At 55.3% G+C, this 23,102-nt stretch overlaps 6 protein-coding genes across 6 annotated transcripts; 3 read left to right on the top strand and 3 right to left on the bottom strand.

The window, feature by feature from the left end:
- Window positions 1–715: 715 nt before the first annotated feature.
- Window positions 716–3,107, top strand: GCG54_00004130 (Mannosyl-oligosaccharide 1 2-alpha-mannosidase; the record flags this gene model as incomplete). The annotated part of the gene is made up of 3 exons (XM_045404185.1): window positions 716–1,310; window positions 1,532–2,871; window positions 2,925–3,107. The coding sequence occupies 3 exons, from the start codon at window positions 716–718 to the stop codon at window positions 3,105–3,107; spliced, it is 2,118 nt and encodes a 705-aa protein (XP_045264020.1).
- A 1,937-nt stretch (window positions 3,108–5,044) lies between these two features.
- GCG54_00004129 (General amino-acid permease GAP1) lies at window positions 5,045–6,986 on the top strand (the record flags this gene model as incomplete). Its single annotated transcript, XM_045404184.1, has 3 exons — window positions 5,045–5,601; window positions 5,655–5,864; window positions 5,924–6,986. The coding sequence occupies 3 exons, from the start codon at window positions 5,045–5,047 to the stop codon at window positions 6,984–6,986; spliced, it is 1,830 nt and encodes a 609-aa protein (XP_045264019.1).
- Window positions 6,987–7,664: 678 nt separating this feature from the next.
- Window positions 7,665–9,467, bottom strand: GCG54_00004128 (uncharacterized protein; the record flags this gene model as incomplete). The annotated part of the gene is made up of 1 exon (XM_045404183.1): window positions 7,665–9,467. The coding sequence occupies one exon, from the start codon at window positions 9,465–9,467 to the stop codon at window positions 7,665–7,667; it is 1,803 nt and encodes a 600-aa protein (XP_045264018.1).
- A 1,811-nt stretch (window positions 9,468–11,278) lies between these two features.
- On the bottom strand, window positions 11,279–12,277 carry GCG54_00004127 (putative oxidoreductase C4H3.08; the record flags this gene model as incomplete). Its single annotated transcript, XM_045404182.1, has 3 exons — window positions 11,279–11,708; window positions 11,764–12,199; window positions 12,250–12,277. 3 exons carry the CDS (start codon window positions 12,275–12,277, stop codon window positions 11,279–11,281), a joined length of 894 nt encoding a protein of 297 aa, XP_045264017.1.
- Window positions 12,278–16,093: 3,816 nt separating this feature from the next.
- Window positions 16,094–17,573, top strand: GCG54_00004126 (uncharacterized protein; the record flags this gene model as incomplete). The annotated part of the gene is made up of 4 exons (XM_045404181.1): window positions 16,094–16,282; window positions 16,336–16,832; window positions 16,884–16,961; window positions 17,015–17,573. 4 exons carry the CDS (start codon window positions 16,094–16,096, stop codon window positions 17,571–17,573), a joined length of 1,323 nt encoding a protein of 440 aa, XP_045264016.1.
- A 3,410-nt stretch (window positions 17,574–20,983) lies between these two features.
- On the bottom strand, window positions 20,984–22,600 carry GCG54_00004125 (Cell division control protein 16; the record flags this gene model as incomplete). The annotated part of the gene is made up of 3 exons (XM_045404180.1): window positions 20,984–21,107; window positions 21,158–22,038; window positions 22,094–22,600. 3 exons carry the CDS (start codon window positions 22,598–22,600, stop codon window positions 20,984–20,986), a joined length of 1,512 nt encoding a protein of 503 aa, XP_045264015.1.
- Between the last annotated feature and the right edge of the window lie 502 nt (window positions 22,601–23,102).

Raw genomic sequence — 23,102 nt, 5'->3', positions numbered from 1 at the left:
AGCGCAGTAGCGTCAGCCATTGGGTCACGAAGAGCCGCGCCGGAAATGTCGGGCTTCTTTCCTCCTGGCATCCACATTTCAGCCATATTTCCCGGAGTGCCCGTCCGCCATTGGCGACTGGTCTCTGGCTTTTACAGGTGGCCTTTTCCAAGTCCAGGGGTCCCAAAGGGTGGCTGGAGGAGAGGCCAAGCCTGCTAAACCGTGCCGAAGGCTCTGGGCGCGATGGAATACTTGCCCAAAGGCGAGTCCCAAAGCTCAGGAAGAAGATGAGAGCACGGTAGGGCTAGGGACGGCGAGAGAGACAGAAACGACGAGAAGATAGGCTTCATGGAAGAAGGTCGCAGCACAGAAAAGATGGGCATGCTCATTTGCGCCTTGTGGGCAACAGTCGTCACTGTCCGTGGTGTATTCGTACCTTGCCTGGGTAGCTCGTAGGCAAGGTAGTTAGCTAGGTGGCCCGCCTACTGCCTGGGTGATACCGCCTCTCCGGTCCAGTCAATAAAAGTCCACATCATCGAGATTCGCGTGCGCATGTCTCAGTCGCTCTTTCGCATCCATTGATGTAGACTGCATTTGCATTTTCTGTGCTTCGTTGCCGGGGGTGATCTCGTTTTTGCCCTGTTCTCTTCGCTCGCGTGCTGAATCGCACCTTCCCAGCTCGCTGCGTCTCTTCGAAACCGCCAGGTCTCCACTGCGACAATGCTGAGAGTGTAATATGAACGTCCGCGACCCCTTCAACCTACACAAAAGTCCAGCTCTCAACGTCTTCAAAATCACCGCCGCCCGCGCTGCCCAAAACATCAAGGAGAAGGCAGTTGAGGCCGGAGCCAACGCGGCCAACGCCCTGAACGACATCGACATGGCATTCAATGTCCCCAAGAATGTCCCTTCTTTCAGCAACCCGCAGCGACAGCTGGAGGATCGGTATTGGGGCTCGGGCGCTGCGAACAGCAGAGCCCGCAACCAGGGTCTCTTCCAAGGAGTCCAGGGACGAGTCGAGGACCTATTGGGCACAAAGGGCCAGCTTCCCATGTACAAGGACAAGCCGTACTATGCCTCGCGGAGGTGGCGACCCCTCTGGCGCAGGAAGCGCTCCATAATCGGCACCATGCTGCTGCTCTTCACCGGCCTCTGGTGGTTTGGCTTCTTCTCCGAGGGGTCCAAGACCCGGCAATCGGCGTCGCAGTTGACCAACGGATGGCTGGGCTCGGCAGAGCCAGCAGGCAAGAAGGCGGACTGGACGAAACGGAGAGAACGAGTAGTCGAGGCCTTCCAGCTCAGCTGGGATTCCTACGAGCGCTACGCATGGGGTAAGTCGAGCATGCAGTTTGACAGTCACAGGCCGCCGCTCGCCGACGCCGATTTGCGACAGCTCCAGAGCTTGACAGCATTGGCGACGGGTTCGTTGCAGCTTGCCTCTCATGGGTTGGCGCCGAACAGGCAACTGAGGTGGCACCTGTCTTGAAGAAGAGCTGGGATCTGTTGCGACACATTTCCTGTGGATGTCTAGGCTGACATATTTGAACTGCAGGCTACGACGAGTACCACCCGATTGCGAAGACGGGCCGACAGATGGCGCCCAAGGGCCTCGGATGGATCATTGTCGATTCGTTGGACACAATGATCTTGATGAACCAGACATCGCGCCTGGCTCATGCTAGGGAATGGCTCGCCACAGGCTTGACCTACGACCAGGACCAGGACGTCAATACTTTCGAGACGACAATCAGAATGCTCGGTGGCCTCCTCTCAGCCCACTACCTCTCGAACGAATACCCCGACCTAGCCCCCACAAAGGACGACGACCCCGGCCAGGCCGGTGAAGACCTATACTTGGAGAAGGCGAGGGATTTGGCCGATCGCTTGATGGCCGCCTTTGACTCGCCGTCGGGAGTCCCATGGGCCAGCGTCAACCTGGCTCAGTACAAGGGCATCCAGTCGCACGCGGATGGCGGTGCTTCCTCGACTGCCGAGGCGACGACTCTGCAACTCGAATTCAAGTACTTGGCCAAGCTCACTGGCGAGAAGGACTTCTGGGACAAGGTTGAAAAGGCCATGCAGGTTGTCGACGACAACGGCGCCCAAGACGGCCTGGTCCCCATCTTCGTGTACGCCACGGACGGAAAATTCAGGGGCGACAACATTCGCCTGGGCTCCCGCGGCGACTCGTACTATGAGTACCTGATCAAGCAGTACCTGCAGACGAACAAGCAGGAGCCAATCTACCTGGAAATGTGGAACGAGGCCCTGGAGGGAGTTCGAAAGCATCTCATCACATACAGCAAGCCTTCCGGCTTCACCGTCCTCGGAGAGCGACCCAACGGTCTCTCGAACGATTTGTCTCCCAAGATGGACCACTTGGTGTGCTTCATGCCGGGAACGATTGCTTTGGGAGCTACCGGGGGTATTCCTGAAGCCGAAGCCAGAAGACTGCCGACATGGAACAAGAAGAAGGACGCGGACATGAAGCTGGCCCGCGAGCTCATGCAAACCTGCTGGGGCATGTACAAGTGGATGGCAACTGGACTCGCCGCTGAAATCACCTACTTCAACGTCGACAGCCCGCCGGCCCCTGCCTCTGCCTCCCACAATCCGCCTTCGACCTTCGACCCCGACCCGCACGCCAAGTGGCGCGAAGACTACGACGTCCACGCCATGGATGTCCACAACTTGCAGCGCCCAGAGACTGTTGAGAGCCTGTTCTACATGTGGAGAATCACCGGAGATCAGAAGTACCGTGACTGGGGCTGGGAGATGTTCAAGTCTTTCGTCAACTACACCTCGGTCGAGGATGGCGGTGGCTTCACCAGTTTGAGCAACGCCAACACAATTCCCCCAGTCGTCCGTGACAATCTGGAAAGTTTCTGGATGGTAAGCTGCATGCTCCTAGCTTTGAGAAAGTGGTTGCTAACGTGCTGCATCAGGCCGAGACTCTCAAGTATTTCTATCTCCTCTTCTCTCCCAACGACCTGCTCCCCCTGGACAAGATTGTCCTCAACACGGAGGCGCATCCCCTCCCTCGCTTCGATATGGGCAAGCTCTTCAGCACGGGATGGTCGCGCAAGCCCAGGGAAAACGGCAAGCTCAAGGTGCAGCCATGGGCTTGATTTGATATGCTTGGCTGATGAGGATCCATGTCTTGACTGCGTTGTTGTTTTTCGTCATCTACTGCTACCCCGTCTTGGAATGAACAAGCAAGTGTGGGATATTTATGTTTATACTACAGCATGACTGTGTCTACGGAGGCATCCATACCGCCTAGCACAGGTGGCGTTGTACAAGGAGTGATTTGGGTTTTTAGAAAACGTGTTGTTGAAAGAAACGTTTCCTGTGGATGTCATTGGAAGATTGTAAGCGTGCGTTCGGGTTGACGAAGCATTGTGGTGTAGCTTGATTCACATGATGGAAGTCATAACGCAGCCGTTGATTTAAGGAATAATTGGTGGTACAGCCTCCAAGACCAGCCTCTGGACTTCGAAGTAGCGAATACTGAGATCATCTACGAAACACAGGAACGGAATTACAGAAACATGTCACAGGCGGCGGTGGAGATTGATTCTCTAATGTCCGCTACAAGTAACACGCTCGATGAAACTCAAGACAGCTCGTATGCTGCGAGGCGCAGACAAGTATTATCTACAGAACAAAACAGTAAGATATGTGCCAGAACTGGTCATATTAAACCGCCGCCGCGCTGCTTGCCAACGCAAGACGGCCTGGGCGCCGAGGAAATGGGATGAGTTTGGCTGACAGCCTGCCGAGGGGGCCTAATCCGTGCGTGCGCGGGGGTGTCAGTTGTCAAAGCAAACGCAAGCACGAACAAACGTTGCGGGACGAGCCGATCTTGCGCAGTATGTCGAAGAGGTAAAGCGAAGCTTAGAAGAGACGACACAAGGCGTAACGCTAGGTTGTTATGCGAATCGTTAAAAGCCTGAGCAATTCCCAAATGGGTGTAAGAGGTCACGGATACAATCACTGAAGAATCGAGAAGCAGGGGATGGCGAGCGAGGGGTCTCCCGTCGTTATGGCACTGCAGCTGGCCAGTGCGGTGTACAAATCTCTTTCGCATGTCAGTCAGTGGATCGAAAGGTGGGAGGCGGGCAATGCTGGACAGTGGGCGCTGGAGCACCCCCATAAGGCGCCCCCGGACAAGCATGTGCCTCCCCTTGCCGATTGCGACGATGCGGGAAGCGAGGATACCAAGAACGAGATGGAGATAAACGGGAGACAATGGTGTGGGTTTTCTTTACATGTACCACACACATGTTCGTACACACCACATCCATCATCAGCAGCGCGGGATGTGACACTTCAAGGGAGAGAACCAGAGATAGACACGCCCTGGAAGGAAGCTAAAAGGATTCATTCGGGGGCCTGGGCCGCGGCGACTCGTCCCCCCATTCGCCGAACGAACCTTGACCACCCCAGCCCGGCCTTTAACCCGTTCGAGGATGTCGTTCGTCTTGTCGCCGACAGGTTGGATGGATTGGCGTTGCGGGCAACATCCTTGTCGCCAGATAGCAGCGAAAGGCACCCTTTCCCGCCGCCAGCCCATCCTCTCTCGACGCCAATGCGGCAACTGGACTGCGCTGCTTCGGTGTGCCACAGCCGCAGCAGCATGATAAGCATCTCCCTACACGGGCGAGTCACCCAACCCCCTTAGGTAGCCAGGCTCCTTTACGTCGCGCCGTTGTTTCTTAAATCTTTGGATTGCAATCTCGCGAAACCAGGCGATCTGCTGCGACGACGAAGCACGATACCCGACGTACGACTCGAACCGCCCGACGACCTTTTCCCAAACGACCAAAACCACCACCCCGTTCTCTTCTGCGACAGGCATGAGGTCCTTCACGGAGCTAACAGACGCCTAAAGTCCGTTAGCCACGCCGATCGATCGAAACGTCCAATATCGCAAGCGAGTCGGAATCACGGTACCAGTCCCGAGCCGACGACGATCGACGAACCCTGCGACGAAGCGGTGTAAACCCAAAGAGAACCCTATACCCTGCCCGCGGAGCCTTGCCCACCACAAGCAGCAACGGGAATGGCGCCGTACAACGAAGACGTGGAACTCAGCACGCTCAAGATAAAGGAAGACTCCCTCACGCTGGGGAGCAGCTACAGCATGCGGCGCGAACCGATCTACGACCCGTCCCCGGCGCCGGGCGTCTTCGCCCGCGTGCTCGAGTCCTTCCGCCGCGACCCAGGCCAGCACCCGCGGCCGAAGCACTCGTCCATCGACATGGAGGAAGCCGGCGGCGGCGAGGAGCGCGTCCTCAACGGCGTGCACTACTTTGACATCCACCACGCCAACCTGCAGACCTCCAACTCGCTGCTGTCGAGGAAGCTCAAGGGCCGCCACCTGCAGATGATTGCCATCGGCGGGTCCATCGGCACGGGCCTGTTCGTGGCATCAGGGACGGCGCTCGAGGTCGGCGGGCCGGCGTCGTTGCTCATTGCGTTTTCGCTGGTCGGCGGCATGCTGTATTGCACCTGCCAGGCCCTGGGAGAGCTGGCCGTTGCGTTCCCCGTTGCGGGTTCCTTTTCGGCGTATTCGACGCGGTTCCTGGATCCCTCGTGGGGGTTTGCAATGGGGTGGAAGTGAGTTCACTCTTACATGTCCGCATCGTCGACTTCAGACTAACGCCTCACAGCTACGCCTTACAATGGCTAATAGTGCTTCCCCTTGAGATCATAGCCGCCTCCATAACGATAACGTACTGGGATGGACGCATCACCAAAGCGATATTCGTCACAATCTTCTTGGTCGGCATCATAGCCATCAACCTATTCGGCGTAAAAGGATACGGCGAGGCCGAGTTCATCTTTTCAATCATCAAAGTCATAGCCGTGATTGGCTTCATGTAAGTCCTATACACACGCCCTCGATAAGTTTGTCTCTCATTAACACGCGCCCTCAAAGCCTCCTCGGAATCGTCCTCAACTGCGGCGGCACCCCAGATTCGGGCTACATAGGCGGCCGCTACTGGCACGATCCGGGCGCGTTCCACAACGGCTTCAAGGGCCTCTGCAGCGTATTCGTCACAGCGGCCTTCGCCTTCGCCGGCACCGAGCTCGTCGGCCTCGCGGCAGCCGAGACAGCCAACCCGCGCAAGTCCCTGCCGACCGCCATCAAGCAGGTCTTCTGGCGCATCACGCTCTTCTACGTCGTCGCCCTGACGCTCATCGGCCTCCTGGTCCCGTACAACGAGAAGCGCCTGCTGGGCGCCACCTCCCCCGCGGACATCACCACCTCGCCCTTCGTCATCGCCATCGAGAACGCAAAGATCGACGTCCTCCCGTCCGTCATGAACGCCGTCATCCTCATCGCCGTCCTCTCCGTCGGCAACTCCGCCGTCTTCGGCTCCTCGCGCACCCTCGCCGCCCTCGCGGACCAGCAGCAGGCGCCCCGCTTCCTCTCCTACGTCGACCGCAAGGGCCGCCCCCTGACCGCCATCGGCGTCGCCTCCGCCGTCGGCCTCATCGCCTACCTCGCCGACCTCGACGCCCAGGACGAGGTCCTCGACTGGCTCCTCGCCATCTCCGGCCTCTCCTCCGTCTTCACCTGGGCCTCCATCTGCCTGTGCCACATCCGCTTCCGCCACGCCTGGCGCGCAAAGGGCCACGGCCTGCACGAGCTCGCCTTCCGCTCCCAGGTCGGCGTCACCGGCTCCTACTGCGGCCTCGCCATGAACATCCTCGTCCTCATCGCCCAGTTCTGGGTCGGCGCCTTCCCCGTCGGCTGGGAGAACGAGGAGGCCTCGTGGGTCGCGCGCAACTTCTTCCTGCGGTACGCCGCCTTCCCCATCGTCGCTATATTCTACATCGCCCACAAGCTCTACTTCCGCACCACCTTCATCCAGACCGACGCCATGGACCTCACGACGGGGCGGCGGGACTTTAACCTCGGCATCCTCGTCGCGCAGGAGGAGGAGGAGAAGAGGACGTGGCCGAGGTGGAAGCGCGTCTACAAGTTTTTGTGCTGAGTTTTCGTGTGTATGATGATTTTCTTTGGTTGGAAATTGTAAGCGATGGGATATTAGCGCGGCGTTTTGGATGCCATGGGAAACTTTTGATGGATACCAGTTTTTAGGAGGGATGTTTCCTGGTCTCAGACCTTTGGCAATAATGAAATGACATGTTCTCAAGCTCGTCCGTCTGCGTTGCGTGCTTGCTCCGCCGGTTTCCAAACATGTTACATCGTCCATTGGCACGGAGGCGGCCCGGGCCTAGTCTAGGTGCACAGGTGGGCATCTCACGTGGAACTAGAAAGCGTTGAGTGAATGGGAATAAGTTGTCTGTTGGATATCATGGGCTTTGCAACTTTACAATAACAGAGGGCCCTGTTTTCCTCTCCTCACTCGTCAACACCCCTGATCCAACGCAACTTTCTCTCTCTCCTCCCCACACCGCGGCATGGGAGGGGGCCAATACACATTCTCACATCCAGGCATTTCTCGGCCAGGCATCCCTCCAAAGAGTTGGGCGGGCGCTGGACCGCTCTGGAGTAAACAAGACAAGGTCTGGTAATATCGCAACAATAAACGCTCCCGTGAATCGTGGGCAGCATGCAAGACATCTGAGTCGTAACAAAACAAAGAAGGGTGGCCCCTGAGGTCTTACGCGTATGGTGTATGCGGCGGGGGCCGATCTAGAGGCGTCGATTAAAAGTCCCAGAAGCTCTTCTGAGCCGCGGTTAGACTAGCGGGCTTGGAACCTCCCTTGGGCGGAACGGCCTTGGGGGTGTCCTCCTCGTCATCCCCACCGTACAGCCAGTTGCGGTTGGTGCCCTTCCTGCCGCCCATACCATCGCCGGCAATGTTGATACCACGCTTGTCGCCGTCCTGGTCTTCGACCGCCTTTCTGGAGCCCATGCCATCGCCAGCAATGTGAATGCCGCCCTTGGCCTTGCCCGTGGGCGCCGGCTCAATGTTTTCCTTCTGGGATGCCGGGGACCGGTCGTAGGATTCCCAGTTGGCGTTCATCATGTTCACCGCCTTCTTGCGAGAGTCGCTAACACCAGGCCGTTGCTGAAGGCCGGCTTGCTGGCTAGGAGAGTCGTCAGACATGGCGAAATGAGGGTCAAAGTCCTTGTGGCGGTTGTTCAGATTGGTGATGTTACCAAGGGCCTGGTCAGAATCGGTTCCAGGCAAGGGCTTGCCGTCCTCGCTGTACAGGTTGTTCTCGTAGAGGTGCAGGCCTGTGTTGTGCGCGGCGCCCTTGGGGCGTCCGGCGGGCCGAGGCTGGCCATCAGGACCGTCATCCTGGAACTCAAAGTGCGGCTCGGCATCGCGGCGGGGCTTCTGCTGAACGGGACGGGCCGCGGGGGTGTCCTTCAAGTCGGTGTGGCCCACGTCAGTATCCCAGTGGCGCACATCCTGGGTGCGGAGAGTCTTGGTAGGCTTGACCTTTTGAGGGGTGACGAAGTCTTCGAAGCCCCAGCTGCTGTCGTGCTTGCCGGCCTTGGGACGGCCGTCGGCGGGCTTGGGGGTGTCTTGCGGGTCCGAGCCGTCGGCGAAGTCAAAGTGCTGGAACTTCTTGGGGTTGGGACGGATGAACTTCTCGGGTGACGTCTTCTCCTCGGGACTGTCGGGGACGTGGGCGTGCTCGTCAGCATCGAACAGGCGGCTGGGCTGGAAGTTCTTTCCGGCACCGATCTTGGGAGCAACGCGATCGCGTCCTGCGCTGGGAGAGGTGGGCTCGTCGGCAGGCTCGTGGCTCATGATATCGTTGAAAGACCGCTGCTGAGGTCGGGTACCCGCATAAGGTGACACGATGGACCTGGCCGGGCTCTCTTCAACCTGCTGCTCCCTCGGCGCAAACAGAGAGAGGGAGGCATGAGGGTCGCGGAGGGCATTGGTCGAGCTGCCACGGGACCGGTTGATGAGCTCGTTGGTGTCGGGAGCGTCGGTGACCTTGCCGGTAGCCTTCAGGCCCCTGGTGATCATCTTGATCTGCTCCTGGCTATCACGGATGGGCCAGTTGCGGCCGGACTTTCCGATAATGTCGAGCTGCTTAAGGAGTGATCCTTGGTCCCAGCTTTGGCGGATCTGGGCGATCTTGCCCTCGCTGTCAAAGTTGACGACGTGCATCTGTGAAGGGCCCCAGGTTAGCTCGGTTGCGCACTCAAGGGCAGGCTCCTTGGAGCGCGGGGCAGGACAAACAATGGGCAGGTGGACGGTGCGGTCAGCCAGGAAGTTGTCGTCAAGCCCAGGCAGGTAGGCACCTCCGCTGGTTACAAACTCCAGCGAAGTCTCAATCTCGGCGGCGATGGCATCGCGACCCTCAACGACGTCGAGGATGTCCTCCTTCTTCTTCTTCAGCTGGTTGCGCTGGGTGTTGAGGTGCTTGATGATGTCGGTAGGTCCATTAATGGTCGTGGTGGTGGTGATGTAGAGGAGGGTGGCGTTCGGCGCGAGCAGCGACGAGTTGGGAGCAGCCAGAAACTGCTTGTACGTGGCAGACATGTTGCCGGCGTCGTAGGTGTATTCGGGTGAAGAATGCGACGGCGATGCGATGCGACAGAGGGTAGGGTATTCGTTTGTTTACTTGATCCTTGTGGGGTTTCGCAGCTGCTAGAGTGCACGGCTCGAGGGGCCCAAGCAGATACGGCAGAAGAAAGCAGAGCAAGCCAGCGGAGGGACAAGAGGCATGAAGGAGTCGACGGCGACACTCGATGTAGAAGTGAAAAAGAAAGGAAAAAAACAACGGATGGAGAACGTGTGGGTGGCTCAGCCCAAAACAAGCAGTGGCAGACCAGACGAGTTGTTCTGGAAGGGGGAGAGGGAAAATGAAGGGATGGGCCTGCGACAAGGGAGCGACGAGGAAGGGGAAAGCGCGACACGTCCCACGCTCATGCCCACGCTTGCCTTCCATGTTGGAGGAGGCACCATGGGAGGGGCCCGTTTCTGGCAGGCCCCCCAGAGTCAGCGCCGTCCTGCCATTGGATCACGACTGACTACCTCAGTACCTTAGCTACATTACACTACCTAGGCTGCTGGGAAGACAAAGGGGACGGAGGGGGAGGAGCATTATTTGCCGGCCTAAAAGAGTACCTGCAAAGAATGCTGCCCAGTCGCGCGGTGCTGCCCCGTGTCAGAATGTCATTCCTTAGCAACGGCCCGCAGCAATACCACCAAGCTTCAATAGAGTTTCCCATCGATCTCTGTTTGCATTGCATCCCGCCGCCCAAGAACACGGCGACATGACTCCGTCCTGCTCCTTGCCTGCGGGAACGACGTCAAGCTCCCCAAACATGTTCGGGACCCGAAGAAAGCCTCGACTTGTCATGTCACAGAAACCCGTCGAGTGGTTTGCGCCCAGCATCGATACCCCGTCGTCCGCGAGGCACTTTGACAATTTGCGAATCTGGGGGCTAAAAGATCCGCGACCCGTGATGCGGTGAAACAATCAGATACGCGAACATATCCACTGCCCTTCCGTCATTGACTCTTATCTAAGCCGCCATCAAACCCGCCCAACGTAAGCTTGCATCGGCGCTGCTGTGTTGTTGTTGCCGCAGAGTTTGGGTGGCAAAACTATCTCACCACGAGCCTCAGCAAATACACGTTTTTGACACGGAAACTCAACAGCACATGGTTGCCCGGGAAAGCCACCGTGGCTCCCCGACTGGCACGTCTATCTAAACACACGGAAGCTCGGCTCTGTCGCGTCAAGTGAAGTCAACAACGACAGCAAGATAAAGGGGCGCGACCGTTACTGCGGTCTCGCTATAAACAGCAGACGTCCATCTCGTCCAATGAAAAGAAGTCGCCGATCCGGTGGTAATACGCCTCAATATGGACGGATATGCACAAAATGCATCAGAACCACTCTCGAATGCAGGTCATGCAAAAGCGCCTTGTCCCCGCTGCCTTTTAGCAGCTGGCTAGCAGCCTGTCAGGCCTGTGGTTGGGCATGTTTCATCCCGGTCCCCTGTTTCATCCATGCTGTCCTCCCAAATGGGTTAGCTCTGCCGTTTCCAGCCCAGTGTCTCCAGCGATGCTCCAAGCAATTATTGGGGATCACCAACAAGGCAAGCTTCCAGACAACTCGAGCTCACGGTTGTCTCTTTTGCAATCTGTTTGAATTGGCGAAGCATTATTGCAGAACGAGACTAAGACTGGGCTGATTAAGTTACCCCGCAAAGAGGCTTGCATCGTCGGGTGTAAAGCCGGAGATTAAACGGGTCATACGTCATTCATCTGGTTGCACCAGCTAATTACTAGACTAGTGTACATGCCCTGCCTACTGTTCGGGAGTGTGCAATTCTCACGACTTAACCGTTGACGATGGTTCCGCCGTTGCAGTGAATTGTCTGGCCGCTGATGCATGAACTGTCAGTCGACGCGAGGAACACTACGCAGGTTGCAATCTCAGAGGGCTGCGCTGGACGACCCATGGGGGCGGTGAATTGCTTCTGTGCTTCCTCGTTCATCGTGGCAGGGATGAGCGGCGTCCATACAGGTCCTGGGGCGATGGCATTGACACGAATGCCCTTGTCGACGAACTGGTTGCTCAGGCCTCGTGTGAACGAGATGATGGCACCTTTCGTTGAGGTGTAGTCGAGCAGGTCTGGACGGCCGATGTAGGCGTTGATGCTCGCGTTGTTGATGATGGTTGAACCCTTCTTCATGTGAGGCAACGCATACTTGGAGAGGTAGAAGAAGGAGTGGATGTTGACGTTAAACGTATGAACCCATTGGTCCCTGAAAACACCGTCAGTGATCGAGTCTCGAGCATAGAAAGGTCATTGAGACGCACTCGGAGAGATCCTTGATGTTCTCCTTCATCATCTGGTATGCGGCGTTGTTGAACAAAATGTCGATTCCGCCCATCTTTTCAATCGCAGTATCGACGACCTTTTGGCAGTTTGCGCGGTCAGTGAGGTCAGTGGGAACCAGGTAGCACTTTCGGCCGTAGGCCTCGACGCGCTTCTTCGTCTCCTGGGCATCCTCCTCCTCCTCCTTTAGGTAGGCGATGAGCGAGTCGGCACCCTCCATTGCGAACAGAATGGCAGAGGCTCGGCCAATACCGGAGTCGCCGCCTGTGATGATGGCCTTCTTGTCCTTGAGCTTTCCAGCGGCTTGGTACAGCTTGGAGCCGCCATCGCCGTCTGGAATGCGATCAAACTGAGGGGTGACGGGCAGCTTTCCCTCCTTTCCTGGGAAGCTCTGATCCGTCACCGGGACGCTGTGGCCTGGTGGTCAATTAGCGCAGGTTCTGTGACAGAGGCATTGTGTATCATACCCTCTTGAAATTGAGACTTGTCCGTCATCTTGGCGCGAGTGCGTTCGTGTAGTCTTGATTTGCAGTATGGACTGGAGAAACTCTGAAGTGTGGTGTTTGGGTAAAGTGCAAATTGTAAAATAATCACCGTCGGACGATTGAGATGAGCTCGAAAGCGGTTTCGTTCTGTATATGTCTTCGACCCGAGGAAGGCATGGTGCAGGCGGGTTATCCACATACCTCATCATCGACGTCATCGTGACTGCAATTGCAGGAACATTACACGGTCGACGCCCAGGCGCTACTCCCTTGCCCGTCATGGTGCATGCACCAAATTCAGTGTCCTTGCGGCAAAAGACTGTGCAGTCTTGCGGGTGGCCTTGGCCGGAGCCTTTACTCCAGGATGCCATATTCACTCAACGGTATCTTCTTTTTGAGGAATCGATTGATGTATTCAATTGTTTCTATACTGCTCCTAGTGGTTTTCCACGTCCACGTGGGTAAGAAACAACAGTTATGGGACGCAGCATTGTGCAGGACTCCCATCAACTGATTCAAAGGGTCTCGCTACGGTAATGTCGACGTAATGACTTCGATCGATCGAGCCTCCCAGCCTCCGGAGACTTCGGCCGGAAGGTCTGTGCATCTCGGCCCCGCCTCCGCATTCCAGACCCACGTCTCGAACGGCGACCGGCGTCAATGTGGGGCATTTCTCAGAACATCTATCGGAGGTCCCCAGGCCTGATGAACGCCCGAAGCACGCTTACCAAGCTCCGATTACTTGTCATGTTACTTTTCGCGGCCGTACCCCTCACACCTCCGCTGTTCAGCCACTTGTGTCCTGAAGCGAGAGGGGACCCACGTTCGCAACGTCATAATCTGACCATCAAACTAGAACGCTTTCTTTTTCCTCGACGGCTCGACCTCGGGCCAAAAAGTTTCATTTTCCAGAGGCCAGCACAGGCGCGATGGCAATACGGCATATTAGAGCTGTTATTAGCAGTCCAGCCTTCTGATTTCCTGCGTTGAGTGTGCCCAAGCAAAATTAGAGGGGTTCAAGGACACAATAGTGACTCTGGTGACTCCTGAATCTGATATCCACGGGCAGCTTATGGTGGTCTCGACACGACACCACGAGACAACTTCTCTGCGCCATTTCTCAAGGCTAGACATTGCCCGACATAGTCCGAACGTGGCTGGCAAGCCGTTCCCGACTCCCGAGAGACATTTTGCAAAAGACTTGAGGAGATGAAGAAAAGAAACCGAGCGAGTCAGTAGCGGCGCATAATTGCCAAAGTAGCGGATACTGAAGAGGGTCTCCGGGCCACTCAAAGATACTTTTAACTGACGAGTCATTTTTTTTTTGGCTGACCATTTCTCGTGTATCGGGTCCAACAACAGCGACGACGAAAATACTCTTCAAATCAATCGCACGAGAAACCACAAAAGAAAGGAACAGGCTGCAGGATTTCGACAGAGTTTTCTTTGTACGCGGCCTCGGCCAGGGCAACGAAAACTTGATGGCCCGGCCCAGTGCGGTTCATCCCACATCAATGCATTGTGCAGCCGGGGAACCAGGGACGGACGAGGAGCGCCGGGTCCGCTTCGTGAGCTGTCACCTCGACACGATCAGATCTCGACGTCGCCCTGGGCGTCTCGCAACCTGAAGCACAGCATGATGCCGCGCAGGCCGGGTCACATCAAAGGCCTTCCTCGAGTACGGTTCGGCCGGTAGGCTGCCCCAAGCTCTTGTCAGATGCAACCTTTGAGACGTTGGCAGGCAAACATGTCCCGCTCCGAATGCCACCGCGGCACCTGCCCAGCATCAAGAGATCTGCCCCAGTAAGAACCCTCGGTATCGTGACTGGCACAGTTGCCCTCTTCCAATCGATTGGCGAGATGAACCCTCGGCCCCTGCCTCCGGAGGTCCCCCGGGCCTGTGCCACCCTGACCTCCACCACGACTTCCCCTCCGCATAGCGCCAACACGTTTCTTTTTTCTCTTGCCCATCCCACGAAGCAACCGTCAGCCGTTACGAATATACGGCCAGAATCCGATCCTTTCTGCTCACAGTCCGGGTCCTCTGCTCATTGCCCACTCTGTTGCATTTGACAGGTCACTTGAAGTCTTGGACTCTTGCACCGGCTTGGCCTGGGCCGTCTTCCCCGTTGGGCGCCCACATTTTCGACAACCTCGCAGGCCAAGCGCTCACGACCGTTGGCCGATCAATCCGACTTGCCCCAGTGGCTCGTAAAGGACCCCTGGACCTGGGGCGGGAAAGGCTGAGCTTTGGGCCTACGGCCGGTACTCCTGGGATATAGCTCTCGGCTGCTACCCACCCATCGCACCTGTCCATCTTGCAATGTGGGTGATATGCATGTCACTTTACCTTACGTGCCTTATTTCCTACAATCGTACGACACCCTCTGCCAGCCCTGCCCTGAGGAGAGTCCAAGGAGATGGCAGGATTCAGACGGATCATCCAGGGTAGCTCTGTGTCTCCCATCAGAATCAACAGCAATCTACCTCGTGCTCATTTCACGGTCAGGCGGAACTTTCAAGTCGCCGTCGGTACTTTGCTGGATTGCAATACGAATAATGAAAAGTTTATCGAAATTGCTGGGGGCGACAATATTTTAAACTTGATGTGGATCTGGTCGATGGAGAGCAACGAGCCAGACGGCTAAAATCGAGCCTGCTCCGCACCGGATATCACAAACGAGAACTGAGCGATCGAGCGAAGGCCTCTTTGTTCCCAAATTTGAGGCCTAAAGCTGGTTCTTGATGGTTTCTTTTTCTCGTGGGATTCGAATGGCCATAGCGTACTGACGAATCTCCAGATCGTTCGACGGCCACGGACCCTCCGCCACCGTGATATCTGCAAGACGTGATAGCTAAGACATCTTCGGCATCACGCAACATTCTGCGTTTGCAGAAGGTGACACATCATGCCTTCGGTAATCGAGGCTTAGAAGCACGGTTGTGATCAGGCGGTGCCAAGATTCCACAATGTGGGCTTCAGAACCAACCCTCAAAGACTAGGACTGATATGCGAGATATATCATATTTCAATCTTGCTTCAGGAACCGAGTCTCACATGATACCCGGAATCAAGGATGAAGAGACCCGGTCAGAGGAGCTTTGGTCACGAGCAGTTTCTCTGCCTGGCGACAGCACTTCTCACGCCGCTAGTCGATCGTTTCTCATGGAAGTCGTAACATTCAGGAGTAGTATCTGCCTGGCTCCTCTTTCCAAATAATTCGTCCAGCCACGATTCCTGTTATACCAGCAGTCTCTATTCGTCTGATCTCTCGATCATGTTGGTAGCCGAATTCTGACTGTGGGGGTTTCTTTTCTCCAGCTGTGGACTCTCGCCTCTTTCAAGATGCATACCACTTGCAGAGGAGCCACTCGGGGCCGCAGACATACCAGGGCCTCGCAGGTGGGCACCTGTCAGCTGGCAATATCGTTCCTACATGTATGCATACATGCAGCCCGTATATAGACGGCCCTGATCTTACTGTCCTAATGAACCACTCAAAACCTGGGACGCGGAAGTATCTGACCCTTGCCCGACCCTGCACGGGAGATGCGAGTGCGCTCCTCTATCCGTCGGCTCGCAGACGTACCTGATCAAGAAACCCGCTCGCCGCCATACCGCCAGAGAGCCCTCCATGAACGCCGTATTTCTTTTTCAATTACTTTTCATAGGCCCCCCACCAGAGGGGTTCTTTTTTGACAGATGGGACCGGTACGACTTTGCCTGAAGCCTGGACTTATAAGTCCCCTCCCCATCCCATGATCATGGCACGGTTGACGGCAATTTCTCCTTGGTCCTCAAATAATGCTATTATCATTTCGAAACATGGAAAATTCGAGTCTAATCTTTACGCGAGACGCTCACAGCGATGTCCACAACCGTGGCATGACGCTGTTCGCAGTGCAGCTGTCTTTCCTCATCGCGGCTGGCCTCTTTACACTCGCCAGAGCGTACGTCAAGGTACGGATCGTGAAGAGTGTTGGAGCAGATGACTACCTCATCTTCCTCGCAATGGTAAGTCTGGAGCTGTCTCGTTACCCCGTCAGCCACACTCACACAGACGACAGATCATGTACACAGTCTACGGCGCCGTCGCGCTCCACGGAGTCATCCAAGGCGCCACCGGAAAACACCTCACAGAGCTCACGGTTGAACAAGCTGCCATCTCTCTAAGGGCGTGGTACATCTGCGAAGTCATCTACTCGCCCATCACCCTCGCGATCCGAACGTCCATCTGCCTGCTTCTCCTCAGACTTGCTCTCAACAAGGTCCACCGATGGGTCATTTACGTTAACATGGCCATCGTCTTGCTCATTTCCATCGCCTACTTCTTCATCATGACGTTCCAGTGCAGCCCGCCCTCGTACTTTTGGAGACAGCTGTACGGTGAAAAGGGGAAATGCATCAACTACAACATCGTCCCCGATGCCACCATCGCGCACAGCATTATCTCGGCGGTTTCGGACTGGTGTATCGGGTTGTTACCGATAGCATTGCTGTGGAATGTCAATCTCAACCGCCGGACCAAGGCGTTGGTCGCCGTGCTTCTCAGCATGGGCATGGTGTAAGTAGATGTATCCACGACAGACATGTTCCTCTTCTAATGCCTTGTTAGTGCTGGTGTAGCTCTCATCATTCGGATTCCCTTCATCAGACGTCTCGCTATCTCCACGGACTTCCTGTATGAGACGATGTAAGTGCGCCCACCACCTCATCACATACACAATGCTGATATCCTGCCAATAGCGATATCGCGATCTGGACCGTACTGGAGCCCGCCCTCGGCATCATCGCTGCTTCAGTGACCAGCATGCGCCCCCTCTTCCAAGGCTGGGGCTTCGGGTGGAGCACAAACAGCAAACACTCCCGTCCTTCAGGACCCAGCTCTGGCCACCCCATCAACAAAGAGGCCGCCACTCCCCGGACGAAGGGGATCACCGACCACAGCGACTCCACTGCTCGCACGTACGACGACATCGAGAGGGCGCTTTCGCCTGAGGGCTCGGACATCGAGCTCAACAAGACCGCCCGGGAAGACAGGGGCAGCGACGAGCACGAGTACCCCGAGTCCAGGCCGTCGTCGGACCTCGGGCAGAGGTATCAGCACCGGGAGCCTCAGCCGTGGCCCAGACCGGTGATCAACGTCCGCACGACCATCGACATCACGTCGCACTCCATCGATCATGTGTTGCCGTCTACGACGTGCGTGTCTGATCACAGTAGCAGCGATGACGACGAGAGGCCGAGGAGAGAGGAGAAGATGGCGCATGATCAGCCGGTGCAGCGTACAAAGTTGGAGCAGTAGAGGAGTTTGGGATACCCATTTGCCAAGATGCTAGCGATTATAACTATAGATGAAGGGTCTGGAGTTTTGGGTGCCGGGGGATGGGAAATGTACATTGTGGGGATGTCACTCAGCCGGGTATTTTGACCAAGGCTTGTTTTCATTTGTTTTACGACTCATGACGAAGGTATGATAAGAAAAGAAGATTGTTCAACACGCGATTGGACATTGTATGTATGTAGTAGAAAGTTGAGAGGGAATGACATTCTGATCAGCATGACGAACCAACTTCGCTAGGGGTATGAAGCCTGGGTAATCCTTATTCAATCGCGAATAGCTGTACAGAAATATTCAGAAGTAGCGAGACAATAGTTTGTCATGTTGCCAAAGTCTAGTTGATCAAAATGAAGGTGAAGTCAGGTGTTGCGTGTTTGTATTAATCATCTCCGCCAATACCACCCTCGCATACACCCAAATTGCCAGCATCCTCCCTTGCTTCTGCTGAAAGGAAAGGAAGTCCCTCACAGAGGCTCAACTCATACTCACACATGGGGGATGTTGGGACACAAGGCAGTTAATGACCAGAGGCAGTCGACACATCAGATGTCTGAAAGTATATTAACACCTTGGAAACTTTCCCCGGCATAAATTTGACCCACAAAATCCTTCGGTGTTATCCTCTGTTTCGAGCGCAGAAGGCAGCAAGTTATGGATGGTATACTTGGTGCAAATTCGCCTAGTGAGGCTCTGAAAAGTCGGGCTCGTTGTGTATGAAGCGACAGTTGAGTTCGTCGTTGGACTTCACCCTCAATTTCATGTTATTCACAAGTGAATGCTTGGGAGACATGAGAAAGGTAAGAATATCGTCGGGTTGACTGAACTAGCCAGGCCAGTATCCTATTATCGAGTCTTCGCAACGCAATCAAAGCACCGAATACAACAAAGGACATTTTGCTGAGCCTCTGACCCATGGAGTCTGAGGTTCTATTTGTACAATGTGTCAAACCACCTGGAAAGATCCCTGATTCAATCGTTCCACGCTCGTTTCTACTTGTATAAATGACAGTGCCTTAGTGACTTCTCTTAGAAGAACGCACAATTTGGTAGCGGTAGCTACTGGAACAGAGAAATCATGCTTGGACATCTCTTCGGATTATCCCTTGCCATGTGGGATGCAGAGGTAATTTGTAAGGCTGTGCTTCATAAACTGCGGCGCTTCTCAGCCCTGAGCCACGAAAGTCGCCCGTATCCGTCGTCTTCAATGAAGTATTGTTGTCCGAGAGATCGAAGAATACGTAGAACGAAGCTATCATCATCGGCTGCCACATTTCAGCTTGTTCATTTGTCGACGTGTAATCCCCTTCTAGCGGAGAGGTCCCGAAGAACCACGAATATCCGACTTATGATCAATTTGGAAAGCCAATCTACCATAATTTGTTTTGTATCGTTTGTATGCCAGATAGTCGTAGCGCAAAATGCTTTACCTCAAGGCAAACCTTCGCGGGGATGAGCATCCCCAAGTCACTACCCAAACGTATATCTGATGGCGATGGGATACTCTTCCAGACACCAATGTCTGCCTTTGTCTTTTTTGACAATTTGGCCGGGTTGGTGAGCTTGAAATTGTGACGGAAGTGAAAGCTACTCAAAAGGTCGACTGACGCTAGATCCTGTCGAATAGACACATACATACACCTGCTTCGTCGTCAATATCCGCCGCTGTCCTCAGACGTTTCGTGCCTATTCTGGTCACTTCTGCTATCCAAACATCGTGGTCGCCGCGATTTACTCGATATGGGCTCATCTGCCGCAAATCGCTAGAAGTGTCGTCTATAAGAGTCACACGAGTCAAGCCTGGAATTACATTGCGGAGAAAGTCCAACCTATAGCCACTTTGTAATCTATGTCCGTTTTATAGAAAATTGTAGTAGCAGAGTAGGTACCGCTCTGGGCTACACACAACTGGGTAGGATGTCTAGAGACTTCAGCGCACTGTCATTCTGTTTGAACACATCTACTACTTAGCATGGTTTGTAATCCATTACTTGAGAGCGGCAATGATGTTGGTGGGAGCATTGTACCAGAAAATCTTGAAATGGCCCCATTTAGGCCTTAATTTAGTTATTTGCTGCTGTCGGCATATGGAGTTCTGCAGGTCGACGTCGTCCGCCAGTCTCCCTCCTCTTCTGATTATCATGAGGTGCTCGAGAATACGCCGGAAAGGTGGTGTTGATCTTTCACTGTCACTTTGCGGTAGATGTGTCTCCAGATAGCTGAGCTCCTAACGAGCAATCATGCTTCCAACGGTCTGTAGGAAGAGAATGAGCACGACGATTTTGACCAGGATAATTTCAGACAAAGACCATGAGCTCAAGTTGTTTTATATGTTAGATCAATCATAATTGGACGCTAGCGGCTTCACGCAAATGGGTCTTCATTGATCTTTACCATGCGTAAAGGAGCCCGGTGGAAATGACATTGATATCTTTCGCCTATCGTAGAAGCTGGGAATCCCACAGAAATTGTCCACCAGGTTTCCACAACGTGTTTGATGACAACAGACTGAAAGATGATGTTTTTGACCATCGTCTTCTATACGTAGAAGCCTAAGCTGATGATCCCCTTACCCAAGATGGCACTTTCTCGGGTGTTCCCGATGTATTCTTTCGTTGTGATAACGGACACCGAATATAGTAGATGGCCAACGGAAGATGATGGCCATCGCAAGATGAACCCCGTCTCACCCATGGAATAGCTGTGGCGTTGGTACACCAAGAAGCGGGAGCAGTCATGACCTTGGGGATGATGCAGGTAGATGGAATCCCCAAGTAACGAAACACAGAAAGAAGGAATAAAGAAAGAGGCTGAAGCCAGCTCGATCTTCGAAGACCGAGCCTACCATGCTCATAAGTTTGCGCTCTTAACCTCCACTTAGAGTAAACGCTAGGCAACGGCTGCTAACGGCCAGCCCACCATATCAGCCCTGCATGAGCTTGCAGGCGTTGCTGGCTGGATCATCAAGGTAGGTACGAGGCGTAACCTCCAGCAGCGCAGCCGAGATCTTCATTTCTTGGGTGAGCCTTATCTTTGGCCAAATTCTAGCCACGATAACGGCCAGAAGACTTCGCTTCCCCCAGTCAGACTACCAGACATCCTTCGTCGGCATGAAATCATATTAATTAAGTTCAACATATATACATGAGGGAACGCAACGTGCTTCGTCTGTCGTCCCCCCTTCATCGTGCTTCTCGTGTTCCTGGACCCGTGGCTGCATCGTATCATTAAGCCTCGTCTCGGTACCCCCATCCGTATTTTTGAGTTTCCATCATCAAGTCGTAAAGGTCTTTGGTATAGTACAATGGGCGTTGCGACATTCATCACAAAAGGAATCGTCGTTACGTGTCCCGGTCCCCTGGCCGCAGTTCATCCCATTACTGGGCGTGGGTGACAATGGCGGCGTATGTGTCGTCTGGTATTCTCTCAATGATCCAGAGCGTGCGCTCGATAATCTTGTCCGCCTGTAGCGAAGGGAACGAGCGCAAGAGCTTGTTAGGGCTGATCTTATGTTAGTGATCTGGTAATCCAACTTGCGTAGAGACGCTTACCTCGGCGAGCTCATCAGCTGGTCCCGCATACCCATGAGCTGGGCCACGATGCAGAGAATGTTCAGGTGAGGTCCGTAGGCGAAGAGAAAGTCCCACAGGCGCAAGACCTCGGGTAGCGGAGGTGTGCAGGCGCACAATGTTAGGACGGAAGGGAATGCGTAGATCTCAGCCGTTAAGCCCTTGGAGTGAAGGTATCCGCTCAACTTGGAGTCAACAGTCGCCAAGACCTTGTCCACCAGAGCCAACCCCTTGTGGACGCCATCCATCGCACCTCGAATGTATCCGGGGCACTCCCGCGTAAGCAAGGTGTAGAACGCAGTAAACGCCTCGGCCTCACTGCGCGCAGCATATAAGAAGGGAGCTGCCAACACATTCATTCCTTGAACATACGTCCCCGGCTCGGCAGCGTGACAAGACTCGGAGCCCTCCGTCGTCAACGTCAAAGCTCGCGCGCGGTTGCGAGCGGAAGGTGAGGCCGGGTTTGTGGAATGCGCGGTGGCTGTCGACGTCGAGCTGTCGTGGGATATGGAGCTTCGTCCGGTGCTGGGTCGGCTGAGGGAGCGGTCGCGATCGCGACTTCGCTGCTGCTCGCGGGCGTCGTGCAGGCGCCAGGCGACGGCATTGAGGAGGCGGATGAGACTTGCCTCGCTGACGCGTCGGCGGAACAACGGGTCGGTGGTGAGGGTGCGGAAGGTATCGTTGCGGATCTTGGAGTATGCCGGGGACGCGCCGCGGGGGATGAGAGCAAGGTAGTCGTCGGTGGGGAGGACGGGAGTGTCAAGGAGGATGATCCAGANGCGGTGGATGAGAGCAAGGTAGTCGTCGGTGGGGAGGACGGGAGTGTCAAGGAGGATGATCAAGACGTAGATACGCAGCGTGGACTGTTCAATGGCGCATTAGGTTAAGAGGCACGTGAGGTAGGGGAGAAGCACATACCATGCCGTCACTGTCGCTTTTGATACCCTCGCTCAAGACCTTGCGACGGGCCATTCCCAATGCCTCGACGGTATCCCCTTCAATTGGACCGTCCTTGATGAGCTGGTGCAGAGACATGTTGAGGTACCGTGGGTTGATACCCATCATGCTGCGCTTCGTGGCAGCCATGGCGTTCAGGTGGTGATGGTTCGTCGCATCGCTGTTGGACCGTCCTCGCTGCGGTGATCTGTTCACGTTCATGGCGGAGGAGGAGCTCGCATCGCGTCGCGTGGGCGAGATGTTGCGCTGGGTCAGTCGCTGCTGCGCGATCAAGGAGGGCTGCAGGGGCGGGATTTGTTGGAGGGCGGCCTTGGAGCCAAGGTTGTGCGCCGACTGCAGTTTGCGCAGAGCGCGATGCGTCCGCGGCGAGGGGGGCGGGAGCAGCTCGGTGGTTTTCGCGTGTGACTGCACAAAGGCATGCGGCGCCGGGGGGCCGGTGAATGGATCTCTGGTCGGACTGGACGGCATGTTTGCGAATGGAAGGGGAATATGCGGAATAAGGTAAGGTTGATACCGTAGGCAGGGGTGGTTTTTGGCTACATTCACTCTAAGACTTGGGAATTACAACGAATTATACGGGAATATCCAGACGAAAAGTAGAGCCCTGGGGATAGAGAAAGATAATGCCCAGCAAAGAAAGGGGGCAATTGCAGTGTAGCGAGGTGAGGAACACCTCGTGGACTGCTATTTTTGGCCCAAGGGCGGGGTGAGGAGGTTGGTGATTGCAGTTTTTGGTGTTGCCGATGGAACAGGCACAGGCACAGGCGCGCAACGATGGTTGTGGTGTTGCTGATGTTTCCTTTCTGACTAAGGCGGCTCAGTTGCCCGGTGAGAGGAGGGGGCCGGAGGGGGGTAGGGGGNGGGGGGGGGGTTCGCGGTCGCTGTAGCGGCCGTGTTTTTACGCGTTGCCGTCCGGGGGTTTAGGGGCCTCGAGGCTTCAGCTCCCGCCTTCTGCGGCTCCTGAGTGGCC

This window comes from Colletotrichum gloeosporioides (genome assembly GCF_011800055.1).
Source record: "Colletotrichum gloeosporioides strain Lc1 chromosome Unknown consensus_48, whole genome shotgun sequence".
Lineage (NCBI taxonomy): Eukaryota > Fungi > Ascomycota > Sordariomycetes > Glomerellales > Glomerellaceae > Colletotrichum > Colletotrichum gloeosporioides.
Note: the sequence above shows the minus strand (reverse complement) of the source record. Positions and strands in the feature narration are given on the sequence as shown.